The sequence below is a fragment of the Zonotrichia leucophrys genome, chromosome 10, assembly GCF_028769735.1.
Source record: "Zonotrichia leucophrys gambelii isolate GWCS_2022_RI chromosome 10, RI_Zleu_2.0, whole genome shotgun sequence".
Classification (NCBI taxonomy): Eukaryota; Metazoa; Chordata; class Aves; order Passeriformes; family Passerellidae; genus Zonotrichia; species Zonotrichia leucophrys.
This window is the reverse complement of record NC_088180.1, coordinates 18,253,394-18,272,960: the sequence shown is the minus strand read 5'-3', so window position 1 is coordinate 18,272,960 and position 19,567 is coordinate 18,253,394. Positions and strand designations below refer to the sequence as shown.

The following is a 19,567-nucleotide window of genomic DNA, read 5'->3' as shown; positions in this document are numbered from 1 at the left end:
AGCAATGAGAGTATCAGGGAAAGACAAGAGAATGAGGTTAAAGAAAACATGTGTGTGATTATAGAAGTCATTATCAGAAATAAATGTACAAACCAGGAGGCCAAGGCAGGATTCAGGGTGACCTGGGTGGCCTCTGGCTCTGCCCCTGGGCTGGGTGGGGGAGCTGCCGGTGGGATCCCTGCAGGGGACAGAGACCAGAGGTTGGTGTGACCAGGGGCCAGACCCACTGAGGCATTCCCACACCTGCTCCCTGCTGGCCCCCGGCCACCCCTCCCACCCCAGGCAGCCCTGCAGCATCAGCTGGAGGTGTGTGCTGGGTGGGGCACTGTCAGCAGGTACCAGCCAGCTCTGGGCATCCATCCTGCCAGAGCCACCAGCATTCCACATCAGAGCCAAGCGTGACTCACCAAACCTCAGGCCTCCACAGCATTGCCTGCATAAATCCTGTGCCTATTTTTGCATAAAAAGCAGCTCTTTCCAAAGCTATTCAAATGCCAGAAATAAGAGATTATTATGACTTCATGTCATGTTGAAAGACAGGTGGAGGAGAGCACAATGTTTGTGTTGGATTCAAATGTCTGCTGAAATCATTCCTGTCATTCCTAATTGATGTTGCATCTGTCTTTAGATTGGGACTATTGAGGGGAAAAAAAAGCTGAAGATCTTATTCAGAGAAATAATTACAGTTATATGCTGGTAGATGTAAAATTAAAGTATGTGGGGGGAGGGAACTACATCCTATAATTTATCAAATTCCTACATCCCTGAAAAATAATTAGATGCTGGGCACTGCTGCAGAGGCTACTGTCAGGGGGATAGCAGTGGTCAAAACCAGGCCACTGGTTCTCATTTATTCCGTCCATTTTTGCTCTTTTATTGTGTTTGGAGTATTAGTTTCCAACTATCCAGAGACACAGCAGAGAAACAATGGCAGCTTTATTAAGAGCCAGAGACGTAATCCCCAAGCACGAGTGCAATTGCAGAAGCTGGAGAGGGAAAAAAGGGAGTTCTGCTTATGTCTGGCTTTCAGGAATTTTACCCTCCAAAGTCCTTCAGCATGATGTAGTTATGGGCAGCACTAAATCTGCATCACTTTGACAAACTTGAAGCCACTGAAGATTATTAACGGAAGCAGCCTGTGAAGGAGCTCTTCAAGAGATGCCTCACATCCCAGTTGTATGGCTTGGGGGTTTTTCCTCTTCTTTTTCTTGCTCCTTTTCCTGATGCTTGTGTGGATGTTGGATTAATCCAGCACAGTTGATTTGGAAATTTGAGTACAAGGACTGACTTCATCTGGTCAGACTTGAAACTGCTCCATGTAAGGCAGACACAGGTTTCTATCAGCAGCTTCCCAGTGCCAGAGGGCAGGGTTAGATGGGATGTTGGGAAGAAATCCTTCCCTGTGAGGGCGGGCAGGCCCTGGCACAGGTGCCCAGAGCAGCTGGGGCTGCCCCTGGATCCCTGGCAGTGCCCAAGGCCAGGCTGGACAGGGCTGGAGCAGCCTGGGACAGTGCAAGGTGTCCCTTGGACAGGAGCTGGGACAAGATGAGCTTTATGGTCTCTTCTGACCCAAACCATTCTGAGCTTCTGGGATTCTCTTCCTCCTCTACCTCTCTCCCAGCTGCTTTCCTTTTTCAGGATTGTCTGCAGCTCCATGTTGGAAGATCCCTGCCCAAACAAATGGCTTCACCTTTGGGAAGCCTGGGCTGAGTTACCCCAGATATTCCCCATGTCCCAGCCAGCAGCTGCTTGGACACTTGGTAGGAAATTGTCCTGGAGGGGCAGGAGTTTGGAGCAGCTCTCCTGTGTGGTTGTCCCTCGGAACAGTGCAGTTGTGACTGCTCTGGTGGGCTGAGTTGAGCCCAGTTTGTGTTTTCCACTGTAATTCAGGCCCTCAGGGCTGGTTTTCCTCCCCACCATGTGTGCAAAGGAGGTTGGTGTGGGGAAAAGGGAGTGAAGGCACTCCTGGGACTGTCAGCTGAATGTACAGAGCAGTGCAGAGGGAATCCCACTGGAAAGCAGCCAGTGCTTGCAGGAATCCAATACCCCGAATCCCTGCTGGGCCATGGGCAGCTTGTGGCTGCTGTTTCACAGACTGAATTAAAGCCACAGTGGGCTCTGCTCTTACCTGGGCTCTGCCTTTCTGCAAAAGTGCAGATCTTTTACCCATGTCCAGTGGGTAACTACAGTTTTATAAGTTTTGTGGATTTCATTTACAATTCACCCCCAGAACATTGTTTAAAAAGGTCTTGGAAGTGTAATTTTATACCAGTGTCTGCAATTGTGAACCACAGCCTCGGGCTGGCAGATAATTCCCTGGTATCCAGGCAATAGAGTTTATGTATAGAACTGCTTCCTGCAGCTTCAAGGACTTCTGATAGTTGTCTTTCTAATTTCTACACCATGCATGTGAAACCAGGACTTTGTTCATAAATTAGAATCTGGTTGTAACATGAGGTAGTACAGAGGTGTGTCAACTTCAGCTCTTCTTGTAGTTCTGGAAATTGAAAACTAATTGCTTATCAGAAATGTTCATCAGCAAGTTCCTAAATAAATATTAAAGTTTTACATTACAGAATCTTGCTGCTTCACTGACTCTGACTGTAAAGTAGCTGGGAGGGATGGACTCCCCCTTCACATGCTGTCAGGTTAGGGAATTGTAAAATTAAGGTGCTTTTTCCAGCACAATTCCATAAGACTTGCATGTCCAGATGCAATTTTAACTTCTCATTTATATTTGCAATTCAATGCGTGTAGGAGCCTTCAAAAATGAAGTCTTCCATGAGAATTAACTTGGATAATAAAAAGTAATAAAACCTGATTGCGGCACCATCTCGGTTGTCTTCTGGAAATGGACAAATAGAGCAGGGCTGTAATGGGTGCCAGTGGCTCCTGGAAGGTTTCCTTTTCCCCTTTCCCTTTTGCTACAACAATCAGCTCCACCATGACTCATTGCCTTCGTTAGCACAGGGAAGACATCCCTCATTACTCATTACCAAAGCAGGGGCTTTGCTGCTGCAGGAGCAGCCCTGGCATTCAAATTCAGGTGCCTTCCACAAGAAAAGAGTCACTGTCATTCTTCCCCAAACTTTGTCAAAAGAGACAAGAAATATTGCTGTTTAATTGTCCCCATTTATAAATAGACCATCCACAATGACAGAATTGTAATTTTACTGCTGCAATTGGGAGGGAAAATGCACATTTTTCTGTGTTTGAGTCTGAATTTTGGTTCAGGGAGTTCACACTGAAACTCAAGGCTATAAATGATCATAAATACAAAACACATTTATTTATTTATTTGTTTATTTATTTGCAATTTATTTTCTGACTTTTTAATTACAGAGCACTGTGGATAAAGGACATAAATGCACACACAAAGCACTTATTTTAGTAATCCAAGGATATGTTTGATTTCAAAGGGAGCAGGGAAGACTTTAAAATAATTTCTTAAAATAATGGTTTTTCTTGATTTTACTAATACAAATGTTCCTTGTCTCTTTTCACAGTCCCTTTTTTCAGATTTATTTACTTGGATATGAAGGAATTGAGCTTGTATTAAGTTTTTACTGTATTTTAATGTGGTTTTTATTAAGTTGTACAGAATGGTCCATGCCTCTTTATAAATAAAGCTAAGATCATGTATTACTAGAAATCACATTTCAAACTGTGCTTTTGCCAGACATGGTTAAGATTTTCTAGGAAGGGACATTATAATTGTATGATTAATCTTCAGAAAAGGGAAATTTTGGCTCTGCAGTATTTCTTACTGTGTTAACTTCAGAGATTTATAAAACCAACTTGAAACTGCACTGTAAGTGTATTTATAATGACTTTCAGCTGATTTAATAATGCTCAGAGTTTGGTGACTGTACAGATCACAGCTCCCCAAATGCAGTGCATTAGCTCCAGCATCCAGATGAAGTTGTCAGAGGTGGAGGGAATGGCTGGGATTGTGTTTCTGCAGAGAGCTGCACTAATCCAAGCCCTGGGCTGCTGTGATCCCATTGTGCAGTGGGACACGGGCACGGGTGATAAAGAACATCTCAGGTGAAGGACAGTAAAGGAGATCTCAGGTGAGGAATAGTAAAGAACATCTCAGGTTGGGCTTGGAAGCCAGCTGGGGTGTGTGGGTACCCCCCAATCCCAGGGCTGGGGTCGTGTTCTAAGAAAAATGTCCAAGCCAGTCTCTGATCCATTTCTGCTGGTTTCAGATGCTCCTGCCAGTGCCACTCCCTGCAGCTGGAACTGCTCACTGTCCCTCTTAGTTCATGATTCTGCAAACCCATCCAAGGAGCCCTTGATCATGCAAATAGCCCTGCTAATTGCAGGTATTGGTACTGCTTTGTTCCAGTGGTGTGAGAGCCTCTCAGACACAGTGTGCAGGATCAGCTCCTTCAATCACATTTATATGTGACAAGCCATGGCACAAGGTTGTTTTTAAAAGTCACCAGTTTAAACAAATCCAGTTGAAACCATGCCAGAAGCCTTGTGTTAAGTTTCCTGGCTGTGTGCTCCTTTCAGTGTTTCCAAGCTTTGCTCTTCACAATAGTAAATATCAAACAAGCACCCTGGGGAGCACTGGGAGCTGGATTGGCAGGTCTCAGTCTCCATTTAACATGCAAATGCTCAGCCTGTGCTCACATATGGCCACTTGCTGGATCAGAACTCAGTTCATTCACACAGAACTGGGGAGTTCTGGGTAGCTGTGGGGTATGTGCACAAAACACCAGAGCACAGGGGTTTAAGCCAGGAAGGGAGCAGAACACAAAATAGAGCTTAATTTACTTGTGTTGAAGAATCCAAATACTGAACATGTTTTTGCAAAATCCTGATTTTTCTTTTTATGGTCGTCCAATTCACAACAGGTAAGTAATCAGGCTTCAATCAACTGCCTATTTCCAGACCAGCTATTTGAGCTATTTTGTGACTTTAAAGCAATTCCTGACCTTCATCTCTTGGATGACATGCAGAGTTTCTTTAATAGTGCTGAGGACTGAACAGGCTCCCACCAACACCTACAGAATTCACCTCTCTGGCATTTTCTTAATTTTCACTTTATTAAGCAGATAAAAGAGGAGCTGTTTCCTTCCCAGATCCCTCTGGGGGACTGTGAGGCATCAGTCCTACCAAGCATTTCTTTGATCAATGAGCAGAGTGAGAGCTGTGGGAAGCCTAACGTGTGGCTTTGTGTCCTCAGGCATCCACTGTGACAACATCTGCAGCCAGGGCCGCTGGGGACCCAACTGCTCCATCTCGTGCAGCTGTGAGAACGGGGGATCCTGCTCCCCTGAGGATGGCACCTGTGACTGTGCTCCGGGATTCAGAGGGCCCTTGTGCCAGAGAAGTAAGATTTCCCATAGCTGGCAGAGGCAAGGCAGGTAGAAATGCTCCTTTATGACAGCAAGCAGACAAATCCACGGTTTCTGAGCTGCTGTAGCTCATGACTTCCTGAGGGCCAACGAGCCTGGAAAAGGCTCCTTCATCAAGAACTCTCCTGCACTGAGCTGTGCCTTGTGTTCCTTCTTCTGATCACACCTGGAGGTCACAGGTGACCTGGAAGGAGGAGCAGCACCTTACAAACCAAAGCTGGCAGGACTCAGTGAAGTCAGACCTGTTAAGCAGTCAGCCACCACCCATCATATAATGACAAGTGGATGAGCGTTGGCATCAAAATAACAAGGCAATGTTTTCTTGTATGCCAGAAAAAGAAACACAGCAGCCCCAAATAGCTCCTGTTTGATGCTTTGCTGCTACATATTAAAATGTACCAAGCAGATAAAAATCCTCTCCTTTGCTTTATCTGGGAAGCTGCATTTGCCCCACAGGGACCCTAATTCACTACACCAACCGTCTTCCCATGTAAACAAGAAGTGGATTTGTCTTTGTTTTCTGCTCAGCATTTCCTCTTCTTCCTCTTGCTGTGAGACATTCTGCATGCCCAGTTCATAGATCCCCTTTGATTTCACCAGTTACACTTGACACTAGAACACACTCATCTCTAAAAATAATTTGTAGCTGACAGTTTTTATTTAAAGCCATTATAACAATGACCTCTAGCACTGCTGTAGTTAATGGCCTATAAGCATTTCCATTATAAACCCCAATTTCCAGGTGCTTCAGCATATCTGTGCAGCTGTAAAACCTCTCTCCAAGGCTAAAATGTAGAACTCAGAGCTTCAGGGAGATGAGGAAGAAAATGTTTTACAAATTTGAAACCTTAAGAGTGCAAAACTTCCAGAAGTTAATAGTTTCTGACCTTTCTGAGATGAAAAAAACCCAGCTTAGTTCTATCAGCTGTTGGCATGCAGGCTACAAGAGCAACCCTTGTGCCCAGTTAGCAAGCCCAGGAACCAGGCTGCTCCCTGAGGATGTTTGCCAAGGATCTGATGGGGAGAAATTTTCCTCCCCACTGGGGTGACAGCAGAGGGCTCCTGTGAATGCTTCTGCTCTTGCCTCTGTGAGTGTTTGGCCTGGGAATCCAGCTTGAATCCAGCTCTTTTCTGGGATTCAGGCTCAAGAATACCTTGTAAGCAGACCTTGCTAAGCTTGTTCTCAAAATCATCCACATTTTTCTCTTAGAAATTCATTTAGAAACAGGATTTAGGCTGTTTTATTACAAGGCAGAGCTGAGGATGATACTGAAGATGATACTCGGCCAACTTGTTCTGTCTGTGTAATCAGGATTACATGAGACACTGGGATGGTTTAGTGCTCTTAAGCCTGCAGAAATGTCTCCAGGAATGATCCAGGTTGTTTTATAGCTACTGCATCATCAACCAACCTGTCAGCTAAGCTCCAGCTGGAAATGTGCAGTGGGGTAAGAGCCTGACACCCTCTGAGAACATACAGTCCATGAGAAAATTCTCATTTGCTGGAAAAATAGAACAGACATGATTTAGTAACCACTGAGCCAGAACTATAGAACAGAGAATCACAGGAGTAAAAATAAAAACATATAAAGTTATTTTTACTGTCACTTACTGCAATTTAACATTTCTTTGTGTTATCTATTGCAGTGAATGTTTGGACAGTGGATGCTTTTTCACTCTACATGCTCTTAGAAGCAAAAATCTGCTTTTAGAAGAGATACTGAGCCATAATCCTGATTCTGTACCTGATGTACAAATTCTATAATAATTTCAATCCAGGTTTTAGGCAAAATAAGCACACAATTCAGTACAAGTTTACTCAGCTATTTGATGTGATTACTGATTTAAATCAGGTGATTTTATATGGTGTTACATAATTACCATTATTGGCTTATTTTCATCACTTGATGGCTGTTGCTCCTCCCAGCTGAGCCCAGGCATTCCCCCAGATAGGTTTGGAAATCAGCTTTTGGCATAATGGTTTAGACATAAAATATTGTTTCCTAATACACCTTCTCTGATTTCTTGACTCAATTTCCATTTCTTTCTGAGTTTCTGTTTTTCTACATGTATGCCAGTGTTTCTTTTCCTACCTATCCTAAAATCTTTGGAATGTGTGTTATTAACCATATCTGCTCTGGGGTCTCAAATATCTTAAACTCCTGTTTTGTCAAAGTTTTCTATTTAGAGAGACTCAAATGAGTGTCCTGAGAGAGGGAGGCTGCTGAGAACTCTGCTGTGATATTAAACAGCCAAGGACTTCCGTGAGGAAGGAAGGTGGGAATGTTTGAACACAGGAGCAGTTTTACCAGAGCCTGCACTTTATTAGACGTGGAACAATCCAACAGGCCTCATCATTTCAGCTGTCCACTAAATTGTGCTTGATAAATTAAGAAATATTGGTTTGGGATTAAGACAGACAGAGAATTCTCGAGCTCTGATGGAAAAACCTGTGACAGCTTGGTTTGTTCTGTTTTCAGTTTGCCCCCCCGGGTTCTACGGGCACCACTGCAGCCAGCCGTGTCCCCAGTGCGTGCACAGCAATGGTCCCTGCCACCACGTGTCGGGGCTGTGCGACTGCCTGCCCGGCTTCTCGGGGCCGCTCTGCAACCAAGGTACGGCCCCCTTCCCTTCCCTTCCCTTCCCTTCCCTTCCCTTCCCTTCCCTTCCCTTCCCTTCCCTTCCCTTCCCTTCCCTTCCCTTCCCTTCCCTTCCCTTCCCTTCCCTTCCCTTCCCTTCCCTTCCCTTCCCCGGACCCTCTGCACCCAGGGTACCGCCTCCCTTCCCGAGCAGCTGCTCTGAGCCAGCCCCATCCCCTGCTCCCGGCCTTTTGCACTTCTTTCTGCAGTTCAGATCCCAAGAAACTCTTTCCTTCCGAGGGAAAATGCAAACAGGTACTCAGTCACCCTCTTGGAAATACGATGTGCTCTTGGTTTCATAAATAATCCAGCTCTGCCACACTGGATTGAAATGCCTGTGGAATGAGACACCTGCTGTAAATACATCGGCATCCAATGGCTTCATTTTTCTTGCTGCTCAGCCTGTCCTCACCTGAATGTTGATGGCACCTTCCTGAGATCTTTGCTGCAGGACAGGGAGGTTCTGGTTAAGGTAAAGGCCAGTCAGGTGAGCAATCCCAGGCACCAGTTGTGCACAAAACCTCATTGGCACTGTGCAGGACCTGGCTGGGAATGGCTGAAACCATGGACACAAGGAAAGTTTGCAGTGAGGCAGAGAAGGGAGTTCATTTTCACAAGTGAACAGGAACTTCAGCTCCCCAAACACCCATCACCTTTCTGTACCTTTCAAAGTTCCACATTTAACTCCAGGTGTCATTTTCATCCTAAAAATACCCACAAAATCCCTCAGCCTTCTGCACTCTCAGTTGCTGCATACTGCAGTGGGTATTTGCTACACAGATATTTAAAAGAAGTGATTTGTAGTGACCACTGCCCTTGTGAAGCCACAATCCCTGCCAGAACTGAATGACACCTTCAATGACCTGCTTTTCAGTAAGGTGGGATTGCAGGCAGCACTTACCCAAAATCATTAAACATAGATTAAATATAACCATGGGGTTTTTTTCTCCTGTGCTGTATAGTCAACTAAACATTACACCAATTAATTTATTAAAATGAACGTATTTCAGTGCATTTGTCCATTTTATGTGAAACGTTAGCCAGATTTCAAAGCATAAGCAGGTCTAATTATCCTCTTAAGAAAACTATTTTATTTTTGCTCAGATGTTCAGCACTTCTGGTTTTACTTTGAAATGTTGATCTATCTAGCAAATTAATCTTAAAATATTCATGTCCTAATTAAAATCAATTTGTGTTGCAGTTTGTCATAATGAGTTAACATGTAACTTTATTTTGTAGAAAGAAAAATGCTAATTAATTTTCCATTAGAAAAACGTGAAATGAAGATTTCACTTTGGAATTTTCATTTCTTTGTGCCATTGGCAGCAGGAACATTCTTCCACCAGCAGTGTGTGCATGTGAGGAGCTGTGTAACCCCCAAAACTGCACAGGTTGACTCAGTTGTGCCAAGGACTCCGAGCTGCAAACAACTAAACAGCTGTTTTGTGAATATCTTTCACAATCCCAGAGCGAGATGGGTTGATAATAACTTGTTATCACTGCTAGAACACACCTGACATCCCACAGGGACTTTGGGAGTCCCACTTCAGAGCTTTCTGAGCTAATTAACATCCCAATCTGTGTTGTACAGTCAGGCTGCTGCTGGAGAAAGCAGCATTAGGCCTTGTTTTACAGCTCTCTAAAAATGATTGAGACATTTAAAAAGTGCTTGGATTTGGATCTCACATCTTCACAAGAGTCTCTCTGTCAGTCCACAGCCAGGTTGTTTAAATAAGGGAGAAGAACCTTTTTGTCATCCCTGTGTGCTGCCATTCCAGAGGGCATCATCCCATTTCCAGAGACAAGGGGAGCTCCTGTGTGCACCAGGAGCTGCCAGCTCTGCCAGCTCTGCCTCTGTGCACCAAAGTGTGACCTGCTCCCTTTGCCAGCAGCTCGGTGTGGATCACAGATGTTTCCCTGGTCCACCAGTATTCCATGGTGCAGAACAAATCAGCTCCTCTCCAAAGGAAGTCCTTTGAGAATTCCATTTTTTGTACATACAAACCCCAGCCTTCATCGAGGTGCTGTTGCCTATCTCCATCCCAAAGATGCCATAAAACAGTGCCTGGAGCTGCTTCTTGCAGGGCACTGGAAGGGAATAATGGTGTGGCCTGTCCAGGAGCCTGGGCTGACGGATCAGTTCAGTTTTTGCTGTCTGTGATAGCAGGGTTCTGCTTTCCTTCTCACTTTGTGTATTCTTTCCATCCTGGCTGTGTATTGTGTTTACTTTTATCTCTTTTCACTTAGGAACAGTTCTGTTTAGCACACAGTGTGAAAGCCAAACCCAACTTTATCCACTCCTACAGATAAGTCCATAGTCTATAGAAACACAAGCAGAAAACAATGCTCTGCTCTTGTAAGAGCAGAGGATGGCATATTATATAAAAGCCAATGAATCACAGCTCAGGATTTCAATCTGTGGCTGATTCACAGTCAGGATAGATTGAGGTCACCTGCAGAGACTACTTTTGAGAAAGTGAGAGAGGCTGGAGTGGTGAAACAGCTGCATAATTCAGGGAAGTGCCTTAATCACTTTTTTGACATCGCTATTATTTACCAGGATCCAAGTCCAGTTCCATTTGTTACCCTCTTTGCGAAGATGGACTGTATGTTTTATCTTGTTTTGAAAATACATCTGTTTTTGTCAGGGAACACAGCCAATAAGAGCCCAGAAATGAAACATTTCATTTGTTACTGAGCAGAGCTTTCCATCAACTTTAACGTTAAAGATTTCCAATAATTTGGTGGGAGGTTGAAGATCTACATGTCTATTAGTTTCCTGTCACTGTGCTTAGGATGTGAGAGGATGACTCTGGAAGAAAATTGAGTTTCTTTTCTTCCAACTTCGCTTAGGTGGACACACAGGGAGAGGTGCTGATTTTGTTGGGATGCAGCACATTTGTTAAACAGCTCTCAGTCAAACAGATATATAACGTACATAAATATAAATATAGATAAAATCCTTGGAAACCAGATCAGTCCCAGCCATTCACTTGTGGCTGCTACTCACTGAATTCTCCTAAGGTTTGCTTGTTCTTTTCCTCTTGTGATGATCCCTCTTCTCTGTTTTGTCTCTCCTCTTGTAATCCTTCCATACTGCCCTTCAATTATTGCAATCTTCTGACTATATTAGCTTCATTTTCCAGCAGAAAAATGGATTTTGATAGGACTTTTTCCTATTGTTTTCACTCCTGGGATGCAAGCAAAATGGGCTTGAATACTTTTCCTGCTTTCCAGAGGAATTTTGCTTCACCAAAGAAAAGCGTTTTTAATTAATTTTATCTCTAATTGCTGAATGTTGAGTCCTGTGATTTCCTGCCATTCCCTTTGAAGAGGCTGCAGCAAAGTGCCTTGTGTTTGCAGTGTGTCCCAGCGGGAGGTTTGGGAAGGACTGTGCTGAGCTGTGCCAGTGCACCGAGAACGGGACCTGCAACCCCATCGACGGCTCCTGCCAGTGCTTCCCGGGCTGGATCGGCACCGACTGCTCCCAGAGTAAGGGCCGTTCTCCTCCTCTGCTCCAAATATCCACTTTGGGTCTGTTTGGGGCTTTCTGAGAGCTACAGACAGGTCCTGGGGAAATCCCTGTTGTATTACAGCCACTGCCTCACTCTCTTTAAAGCAGATTTCTATTAATTAATCTAAGTTAGCTTTGGATTGAATTCGTTTCTGCATTGCAGAAGCCCTGACTGGCTTTTATTCCAGGAAAGGGAGGTCACAAGCTCTTATCAGAAAAGAAAGCTCCATGCTCCCTTTTAATTTCTAGCTGGATTCCTTTTTATTTATTTTTTTGTAATAATTTTCTTTCAGCTATTACATTTAGACATTATTAACCAGTAAATGTTTTCATGTACCAAATCCCTAGAATTGAGAAATTAGGTAGCTGAAATATTTCTATTAAATGTAATTTAATTGTAAAAGTCAATGTGGCCTTGTAGGGATGAAGGATTTCTTTCTGAAAATTGCCCAGGTAGAAGATTGGCATTTGCTGATCCCAAAGTGTCATTTCCTGAGAGCATCCCTTAATTGAAGCTGGATCACAGAGGGAGGCAATATCCGATCATTCAGAAATGTTACTTCATATTCAGGATACAACTAGCATATTAGACAGCATTCCAGAGTAAAATATATTAAACTCCAAGTGATAAAGCAGGAATCGGATAAAAACAGACGGCTGTAATTTTGCTTTTATTGTGTGTCTTCCACAGGCAGAATATTGCTGTCACTCAAATACAGCAGGGAAAAAAAGGGGAAAAAGACAGAAAGCTGCACATATTCCTCATTATATTTAGCCATCTAATTGGGAAATGTCTGTTAGTGTCTGTTAACCTTGAAAAAGGTGCTTTTCCTTCCAGAGCAAGGCAGGCCAGGCCAGCAGGAGCAGCTCAGCAGGCAGCACCTGCGCACCCTGTGGGCACTCTGGGTTCTGGATGAGCAGAGGGGGACGTGGCTCCTTGCTCAGCTCCCCCTTGCACACCAAGGGAGCCTCTCCCACGGTGCCCCTGTCCCACCCCAGGCTCCCTGGGCACCTGGGCTCCCCTCCCAGGCTATTTCTGGCCCTGTGCTCCCGTTAACCTGGAATGACCTGGGCTTGGAGCTGCTCAGGAGATAATTTTAGCTCCAACTCCAGAGCCAGTTCTGGATTCACTAACAGCCCCTGCAGTTCTGCCTTAGAACAGCATTGGAAAAGTATTTCTGGTTGCTTATAGCACAAACACTTCAGGCCAAATCCTGCTCAGCTTTACATTGTGTGAGTCCAGTGACCTTTTGTGTGATTTACGTCATGGCAGGGGTTTTTGGCCATTGATTCTGGCTTTAGAGGTGCCTGTCAAATGCCAGAAACTTCCATTTATCATCCATGGAGCCATTGGCATCCATGGAAATAGGCCTGGTGTCTGTACTTTCAGGTTTCCTGGGAACTGTGCCTTATTAATTCATGGCTTTAGCAGGAAGCAATGGAAAGTGCTTTTTAAAGCAAAAATATAGTTGTTATATTGAAGGCCTATCATAATTTCGGATCTTTTAGTCTGGCACTAATAACAGTAACTTACTGCATTCATTTTTGGAGGGAGGCTTACAATAACTTTTTTTAATGTATTAATATTGTACTTGTTGAAATATAAAATAGACCCAGAGATTTTAATTTAATATTAGCCCCCCAACAACAATAGCAATCTGAATTTGTGGATGTGAATTCATACTGGAAGAAGTTTTCTTTACATTTTTTTCATGATTGGAGTAGCACTCTGTGCTTCAAATGAATGTGGTAATTTTAGTGGTTGATTGCATAGCAAAGTAAACCTGAATAGCTGGGCTTTATTATGCAAGAATTCCGGCATGTCAAAAAGAAAATTAAATTACCTCTATATCCTGCAACTCTGCCTAAATTGTCCTCAGAGATAATGCCAGTGAGGCATTGGAGAGTGCCACAGCACAGAGTGGGGTCGTGTTGAGGGTCACTGGTCACAGCAAAGACCTGATCCTGCCTCCTGCCCCACACAGGGCATCCTGGAGTCACAGAATCCTGGAATGCTTTGGGTTGGAAGGGAGCTTGAAGCCCATCCCATTCCTCCCCTGCCATGGGCAGGGACACCTTCCCCTGTTCCAGATTGCTCCAGGCCCCAGTGCCCAACCTGGCCTTGGACACTTCAGGGATGGAGCAGCCACAGCTTCTCTGGGCACCCTGTGCCAGGGCCTGCCCACCCTGCCAGGGAGCAATTCCTTCCCAATATCCCATCCATTCCTGCCTTCTCCAAACTGAACATTCCCATCTCTCCCAGCCTGGCTCCAGAGCAGAGGGGCTCCAGCCTTTGCAGCATCTCTGTGACCTCCTCTGGACTTGCTCCAGCAGCTCCAAATCCTTCTGCTGTTGTTCCCCAGGGCTGGAGGCAGCTCTGCAGGTGGGGTCTCACCTGAACAGGGCACAGGGGCAAAATCCTCTCCATAAACCTGCTGCCAGAAATCCCTGTGCCAGGGAGAGGTTACTGGGTGGCACCAGGGTTTGGAGAGCAATTGGTGGCTTGGAAGGACCAGCCACTGTCCAGGGAGGACTGGTCAGTGCCCAGGGAGGACTGGTCACTGTCAGTGTGAGGTTCTGCCTTTGCTGATGTCTCACAGGTTCTGCCTTTATTGTTGCTCCTCCACAGCACTAACACAGTATCATTGCTTTCTTTTTTGTCAGCTGACAAATGTTTTTTATTCTCATAGCTTGCCCCGCTGGGTTTTGGGGCCCTGATTGCTTTCATTCATGCAACTGCCACAACGGAGCACTGTGCAGCCCCTACGATGGAGAATGTAGATGCACCCACGGCTGGACGGGGCTCTACTGCACTCAGCGTAAGCCTTTCAGAGACAGGGAATCTGTCAAAGTATGTGCTGCTACCTCGTGTCTCTTCCCAGTATTGCAGTTTTCCCTGGAAAACCACATGCTCCTTACTCCTGATAACCTCACATCACCCCTAAGAAAACAGTCCTGAAGCTTTCCAAGGTTTTTTATGCCTTTGGCACTCGGTAAAGGAGGGGAAAATCATTTAGATTATTGATTCATTGTTAGAATTTGCACAGTCAGTGTCCCTGCTTGTTAATGCCCCAGTATTTATGGTCTGATTTAGGAAAATGGTAGAGATTTCTCACCCTAGTGCCAAATTACTGGTATGAAAGAGGAGATCCAATTCTGGTGAGCCTTTTAAGAAGGTTCTTTCACTTGCAAATAATTGATTGATCCCTGGTCTTGCAGAGAGTTTCTGTTTAGCATCTTCTTTCACTTCTTGAAAATGTAGTTTGTATAGATGGGTCAAGTTTTCATTCTTCTGAAACACTTCAGAGGCAATTCTGTAAAGATGAGAAACATTACTTCAAGAAAATTGTCTGTCACAGTACCTCTGCATTTAGACCATCAAATAAATGTCATTAAATATACAGAGGCTGGAAATCCATTGATTTATACGCCCACATACTTTGTGCTGATAACACATCTGAGTTTGACTTTCAGCTTATTTCTTACTCTTTCCTTGTTCTCTTGCTGAAAGGTTGCCCAGCTGCTTTTTATGGGAAGAACTGTGCCAATGTGTGCCAGTGCCAGAACGGGGCCGACTGTGACCACATCACCGGGCAGTGCACGTGCAGGACGGGCTTCACGGGCAAGCAGTGTGAGCAGAGTAAGTGCAGCCCCCTCAGTGCCCTCCTTCTCCAGACAGGGGGTGCTTCACAGTCCTGGCACAAACCGGCTCTTAAATGAGGTGTTGATGTCAGCAGGACAACGACCTCAGGCTCCTTAATTCATAAATGTGTTTTTGCACACACTTGCATTCAGCAAAGTGAATATCTCAGGGCCAAATTTGTGTGCTCTTGGGGGATTGCACATGGCACCACTGTAACTCTGTAAGTGGCCAGCTTAGTGGAATTTGGGGATGCTCTTCACTGCAGCCACAATCAAAATAGGAAACTAAAGAATCCCACAAAGAACTGCACAATAGCAGATTTTATACAAGGAGCTGCTTTATGATTTCACCCCTGTATAAAGCCTGAGGCTTTCTTTTCTATCCAAACTACAAATATATTTATTTACTTGTTTTTCTACTGTTTAATCTAAAAGAATCTCTTCATTAAGGCTCCTTCCTTCTCCAAATCCTGCTGAATGGGCAGTCACACTGCATTGCAGATGAAATGCTTAATTGCAGGCATCATTTCTGTGGTGCAGTCCCAAAATTTAGGCCTTATTCTTTTTAAGTAGGCTGCAGGCTAATAAAAGAATGAGCATTAATTGTAATAATTTTATTTTTTTCTTTGTTTGAGTACCAACAGATTAAATATACAATTCTAATGCACAGTGCAAATCAATAAACAGATACTGGCTATGGTTCTGTACTTAATATTAAATTTTGGCTACCAGAAGCTACTTTGAGGCTGACACTGGGGAGGTGTTGTCATGCAATGGAAAACATTTGCAGTGACACACAAGGAGTCACATCTTGAACAATGTATTCCACAGGATCATAGCAAGGGAACATGTTTTCAATAATGCAGCTTCTCCATGGAAGTAAGTGACAGACATTGTTTCTTTCAATTTATTCTTGAACAGTGCTTCCAGAAGTACAGTAAGCTGCCTACAGATTTATTGTAATAGCCCATCATGGTAATTGTATGAATAAATTTCTCAGCTGGACACTCAGTCTTTGATAGAAACACAAAGACAGGATAGAAATTCCTTCTGTATTAGGAACCCTGACACTGAAGCAGAGCAAATCAAACCATTCAGACGCTCAGTTCTGAAATTCCACCTGCAATGTTTTATTCCTATTCTGTCCTATCCTATTCTGTTTCCTACTCATCCCTACCAGTGCCCATCCTGGCATTGGTAGGGATGAGTAGGAAAGTATGTGGGGTTTGTTTGGAAAAGGCTGTAGGGTTTGTATAAATGTTCATTAAAACTTTTCTTTGCAACTCCTCTCGAAAAAATAAAACAGGTAAGTTTTTAAGGTTAAGTTAAGGTGAAGAATGTTGAGCTCTGTTGTCTGGAGCTTCTGAGCTCAAGCTCTGTTAAACTCTGAACATTTGTAATATACATCAAGTCTTCTAAAACCTTTGTACCTATCATTGATTTCATTCTATGAATTTTCCAGAAAGTTACAGTTTAATAAGTAGCAAACTGCACATAGAATGCATTTAGCTCCTGCTTTAGACTAATAATAATTTCACATTAGAGTGTGATCCTAAAGATCCTGAACCCAGGGAGATTTCTCTACCAGATTTCCCATGGCAAGTGTTGTGCCCATTCCCAAAACCAGAAGAATTCCTTGCAATGTTTTTCTTTGGCTCCCCAGAGTGCTCTCCAGGAACATTTGGTTATGGTTGCAAACAATTGTGTGAGTGCATGAACAATGCAACGTGTGACCACGTCACAGGCACTTGCTACTGCAGTCCAGGCTTCAAAGGAATCCGGTGTGATCAAGGTACAGTGGAATTCTCTCTGTGAAATCCCCCTCTCCCTCTCTGTCCCCCTCTCCAGTGATGTACTTAAAAAAATACAGTGTTTCAAAAATGAAATGAAATGCACGATTCAATTTACAGTGTGTTATGAATTACTTTTAACAGCGGCTCTTATGATGGAAGAATTAAACCCCTATACTAAAATTAGCCCAGCTCTTGGATCAGAGAGGCACTCAGTGGGAGCAATCATTGGAATTATTATTCTCCTTCTAATTATTATGGTCTTGCTGGCACTCTTTGTGTGGTATCGACGGAAACAGAAGGAGAAGGGCCATGACATGCCAAGTGTATCTTACACTCCAGCCATGAGGATGACTAATACAGATTACTCACTTTCTGGTAAGGGTCTTTTTATGTTAATCAAATCCAGACTCCTATTCCTGTCTGTTGGGGAAATACAAGTTTCTGTGATGTGTAACATGTGTTATTGAGCCTCAAAAATAATGACACTTCCATTCTTCCTCAGAATGCCGTGATCTTAAAGCACATAAATGGGACAGGAAAGCAAATATCAAACTGATTTAAGCTGTTTTCTGTGTGGAAGTTGATATGGGATATACCTAGGCAGGAAATATGCTGCATGGAATTTTGAGTCATGTGCATTCCTGTTGCAGTGCAGAGATGTTTCCCTTTATGAAACCTTGGGAAGCCTTTTTTGGTTTGAAAAATGGGATTGGCTGGGTCAGTCATAAGGTTTTGGTTTTGTGTGTGCTGCAGTTTGTGGTTTGAGGTGTCAGTTTGTTGTCACTCTCTGCTGTGTGCAGACCAGCCCTTGCCATGTAGGCAGCTGGTGGGAATTGTCTTCCCTGGAGCTGAGTAAGCAGGAGAGAGGAAGAGGAAGGCTCTTCAGGATCAAAGCATTCTTCTTTCTTTCTGTCCTCTGCTCCTGCTGTGGAGAACAACTTTTCTTGACAGATTGTCTAAATTTTGGAGGATGTGATCTCCTTTTCAATGCTGTCATTCTTACTCATTCTTCTTGGCCAATATCGGGGATGATGCCAGGCAGGCGATGGCTTTACTTCCTTCTGGTTTCTCCACTGTCTCAGTGGGGATCTTCTCAGGGTTTACTGCCCTCTGACTTCTTCTCATCCTTTTAAATGGCTGAAACTCCAACTCCAGTAAACACAATCCCCTGGGGCGGGCAGAGGTTGGCCCAGCAGCTCTGTTTCCCCAGGCCTGCAGTGCCTTTTCCTTTCTGCCTTCCACTCCAAATGTACGAGGCCTCTTGGCTTCTCTGCGGTCTCAGGGTGGCACAGCTGGAAGCTTTTTATGGACTTCCCTGCCAAGGATGGGCCTGGAAGGAGCCTCTCCCATTAAGCCAATGATAGTGATGCCTGTAATACCTGGAACTCAATCCTGGAGCTCTCATGGCACAGTGATTCAGTCCTCGTGCCAGGGACGTTTTCCTGCCATGGTGTGTCCCACTCATGGCTCTCTGCTGAGCACCATTGACTGGTTTCATCTCTAGACCACTCAGTAGAACATTCCTTCTTCTGATAGCTACATATGGGGGGAGAAATTATCATGGAGCTCCTTTCATTCCTTCTTATTTTTCAATTTTAGCTTTGCTGGCTTTTGCTTAACCTGCCCATCCTAAATAGGTGAGGGATCACACCCCTCATCTGCACTGAACCTGGGGTCTCCTTTGGCCCTTGGGCTGGGAGTTTAGCTCTGGCCCTTGTGGCATTGCTGCTTTGTGTCAGGTCAGTTTGTAAAACCCCTGAATACCAGGTCCTCACAAAGTCAGCACCACGTCAGGGGGGTTTCATGGGCTTCTCTAGAAAGGAATTGGGTGATGGTTCTTTCCTGTTCCCTCAGTCAGTGATGGGGATGCAGAGACTGGGCCTTTTCTTCCCTCATACTTTCTTTGTGCAGTCCTTCTAGCAATAGATATTGGATCACTCAGGAAGCTGCAGCAGAGTGGGGTCAGGCATCTCTTTCTGGAGGTCACAAGGACAGTTTTCTTCCTTCTTCCCCTTGGAAAACTCTGCCATCTGGGCTTGCAGAGGAATATTAAGAAGATAGAAACACACTGCTCCATCTTCAGCTCATTATAAATTGCCTGCAGGTACCAGCATTGTTTCAAGTTTTGGGTTTTGCCCTTTTTAGAAGGGCATTTTAAAATTCTAGACAAGAGCTTCTGAAAACTGCCTGCCAAATCCTGACTGTCCTCCAGTACATTCCCCTGCTGAGACTTTCAGTAACTGCCCCAAGTTTGGCCTTACCAATGCTGCTTCTCTTCCATGGAGCAGAGAGGCAGGAAAAGGTGCTGATGGCACCTCCCTCAGCAGAAAGGAGAGAGGTGGACATGAGACAAGCTCACAGAAAAGGAAAATGTGGCTGGCAAGACAACATGTGTGTGTCCGAGGGCAGGTGTGTTACAGAGGATGTTGAAGGACAGTAGTGATGCCTCAGGTTTAGATTTTCTGTTTTTCCCATTCTGTGCTGCTTTAGTGTGTGGGTCTGGGTTCACATTCAGGGATGGTGAGCTCTGTGCACAGAGCAGGGACACAAAACAATTCCTGCCCCAGCTGGGCACCAAGCACAAATGCCCCAAATCTCAGCCCAGAGCAC

General features: G+C 44.4%; 1 protein-coding gene across 8 annotated transcripts in view; it reads left to right on the top strand.

The window, feature by feature from the left end:
- MEGF11 (multiple EGF like domains 11) overlaps positions 1 to 19,567 on the top strand; it is a 254,262-nt gene that overhangs the window by 212,990 nt on the left and 21,705 nt on the right. For all 8 annotated transcript variants that reach the window (XM_064722279.1, XM_064722285.1, XM_064722280.1 and 5 more), the window contains 7 exons: positions 5,198 to 5,344; positions 7,850 to 7,984; positions 11,372 to 11,500; positions 14,213 to 14,341; positions 15,034 to 15,162; positions 16,828 to 16,956; positions 17,099 to 17,332. In XM_064722279.1, the coding sequence (XP_064578349.1) occupies positions 5,198 to 5,344; positions 7,850 to 7,984; positions 11,372 to 11,500; positions 14,213 to 14,341; positions 15,034 to 15,162; positions 16,828 to 16,956; positions 17,099 to 17,332 (1,032 nt within the window). The remainder of the gene's footprint in view (positions 1 to 5,197; positions 5,345 to 7,849; positions 7,985 to 11,371; positions 11,501 to 14,212; positions 14,342 to 15,033; positions 15,163 to 16,827; positions 16,957 to 17,098; positions 17,333 to 19,567) is intronic.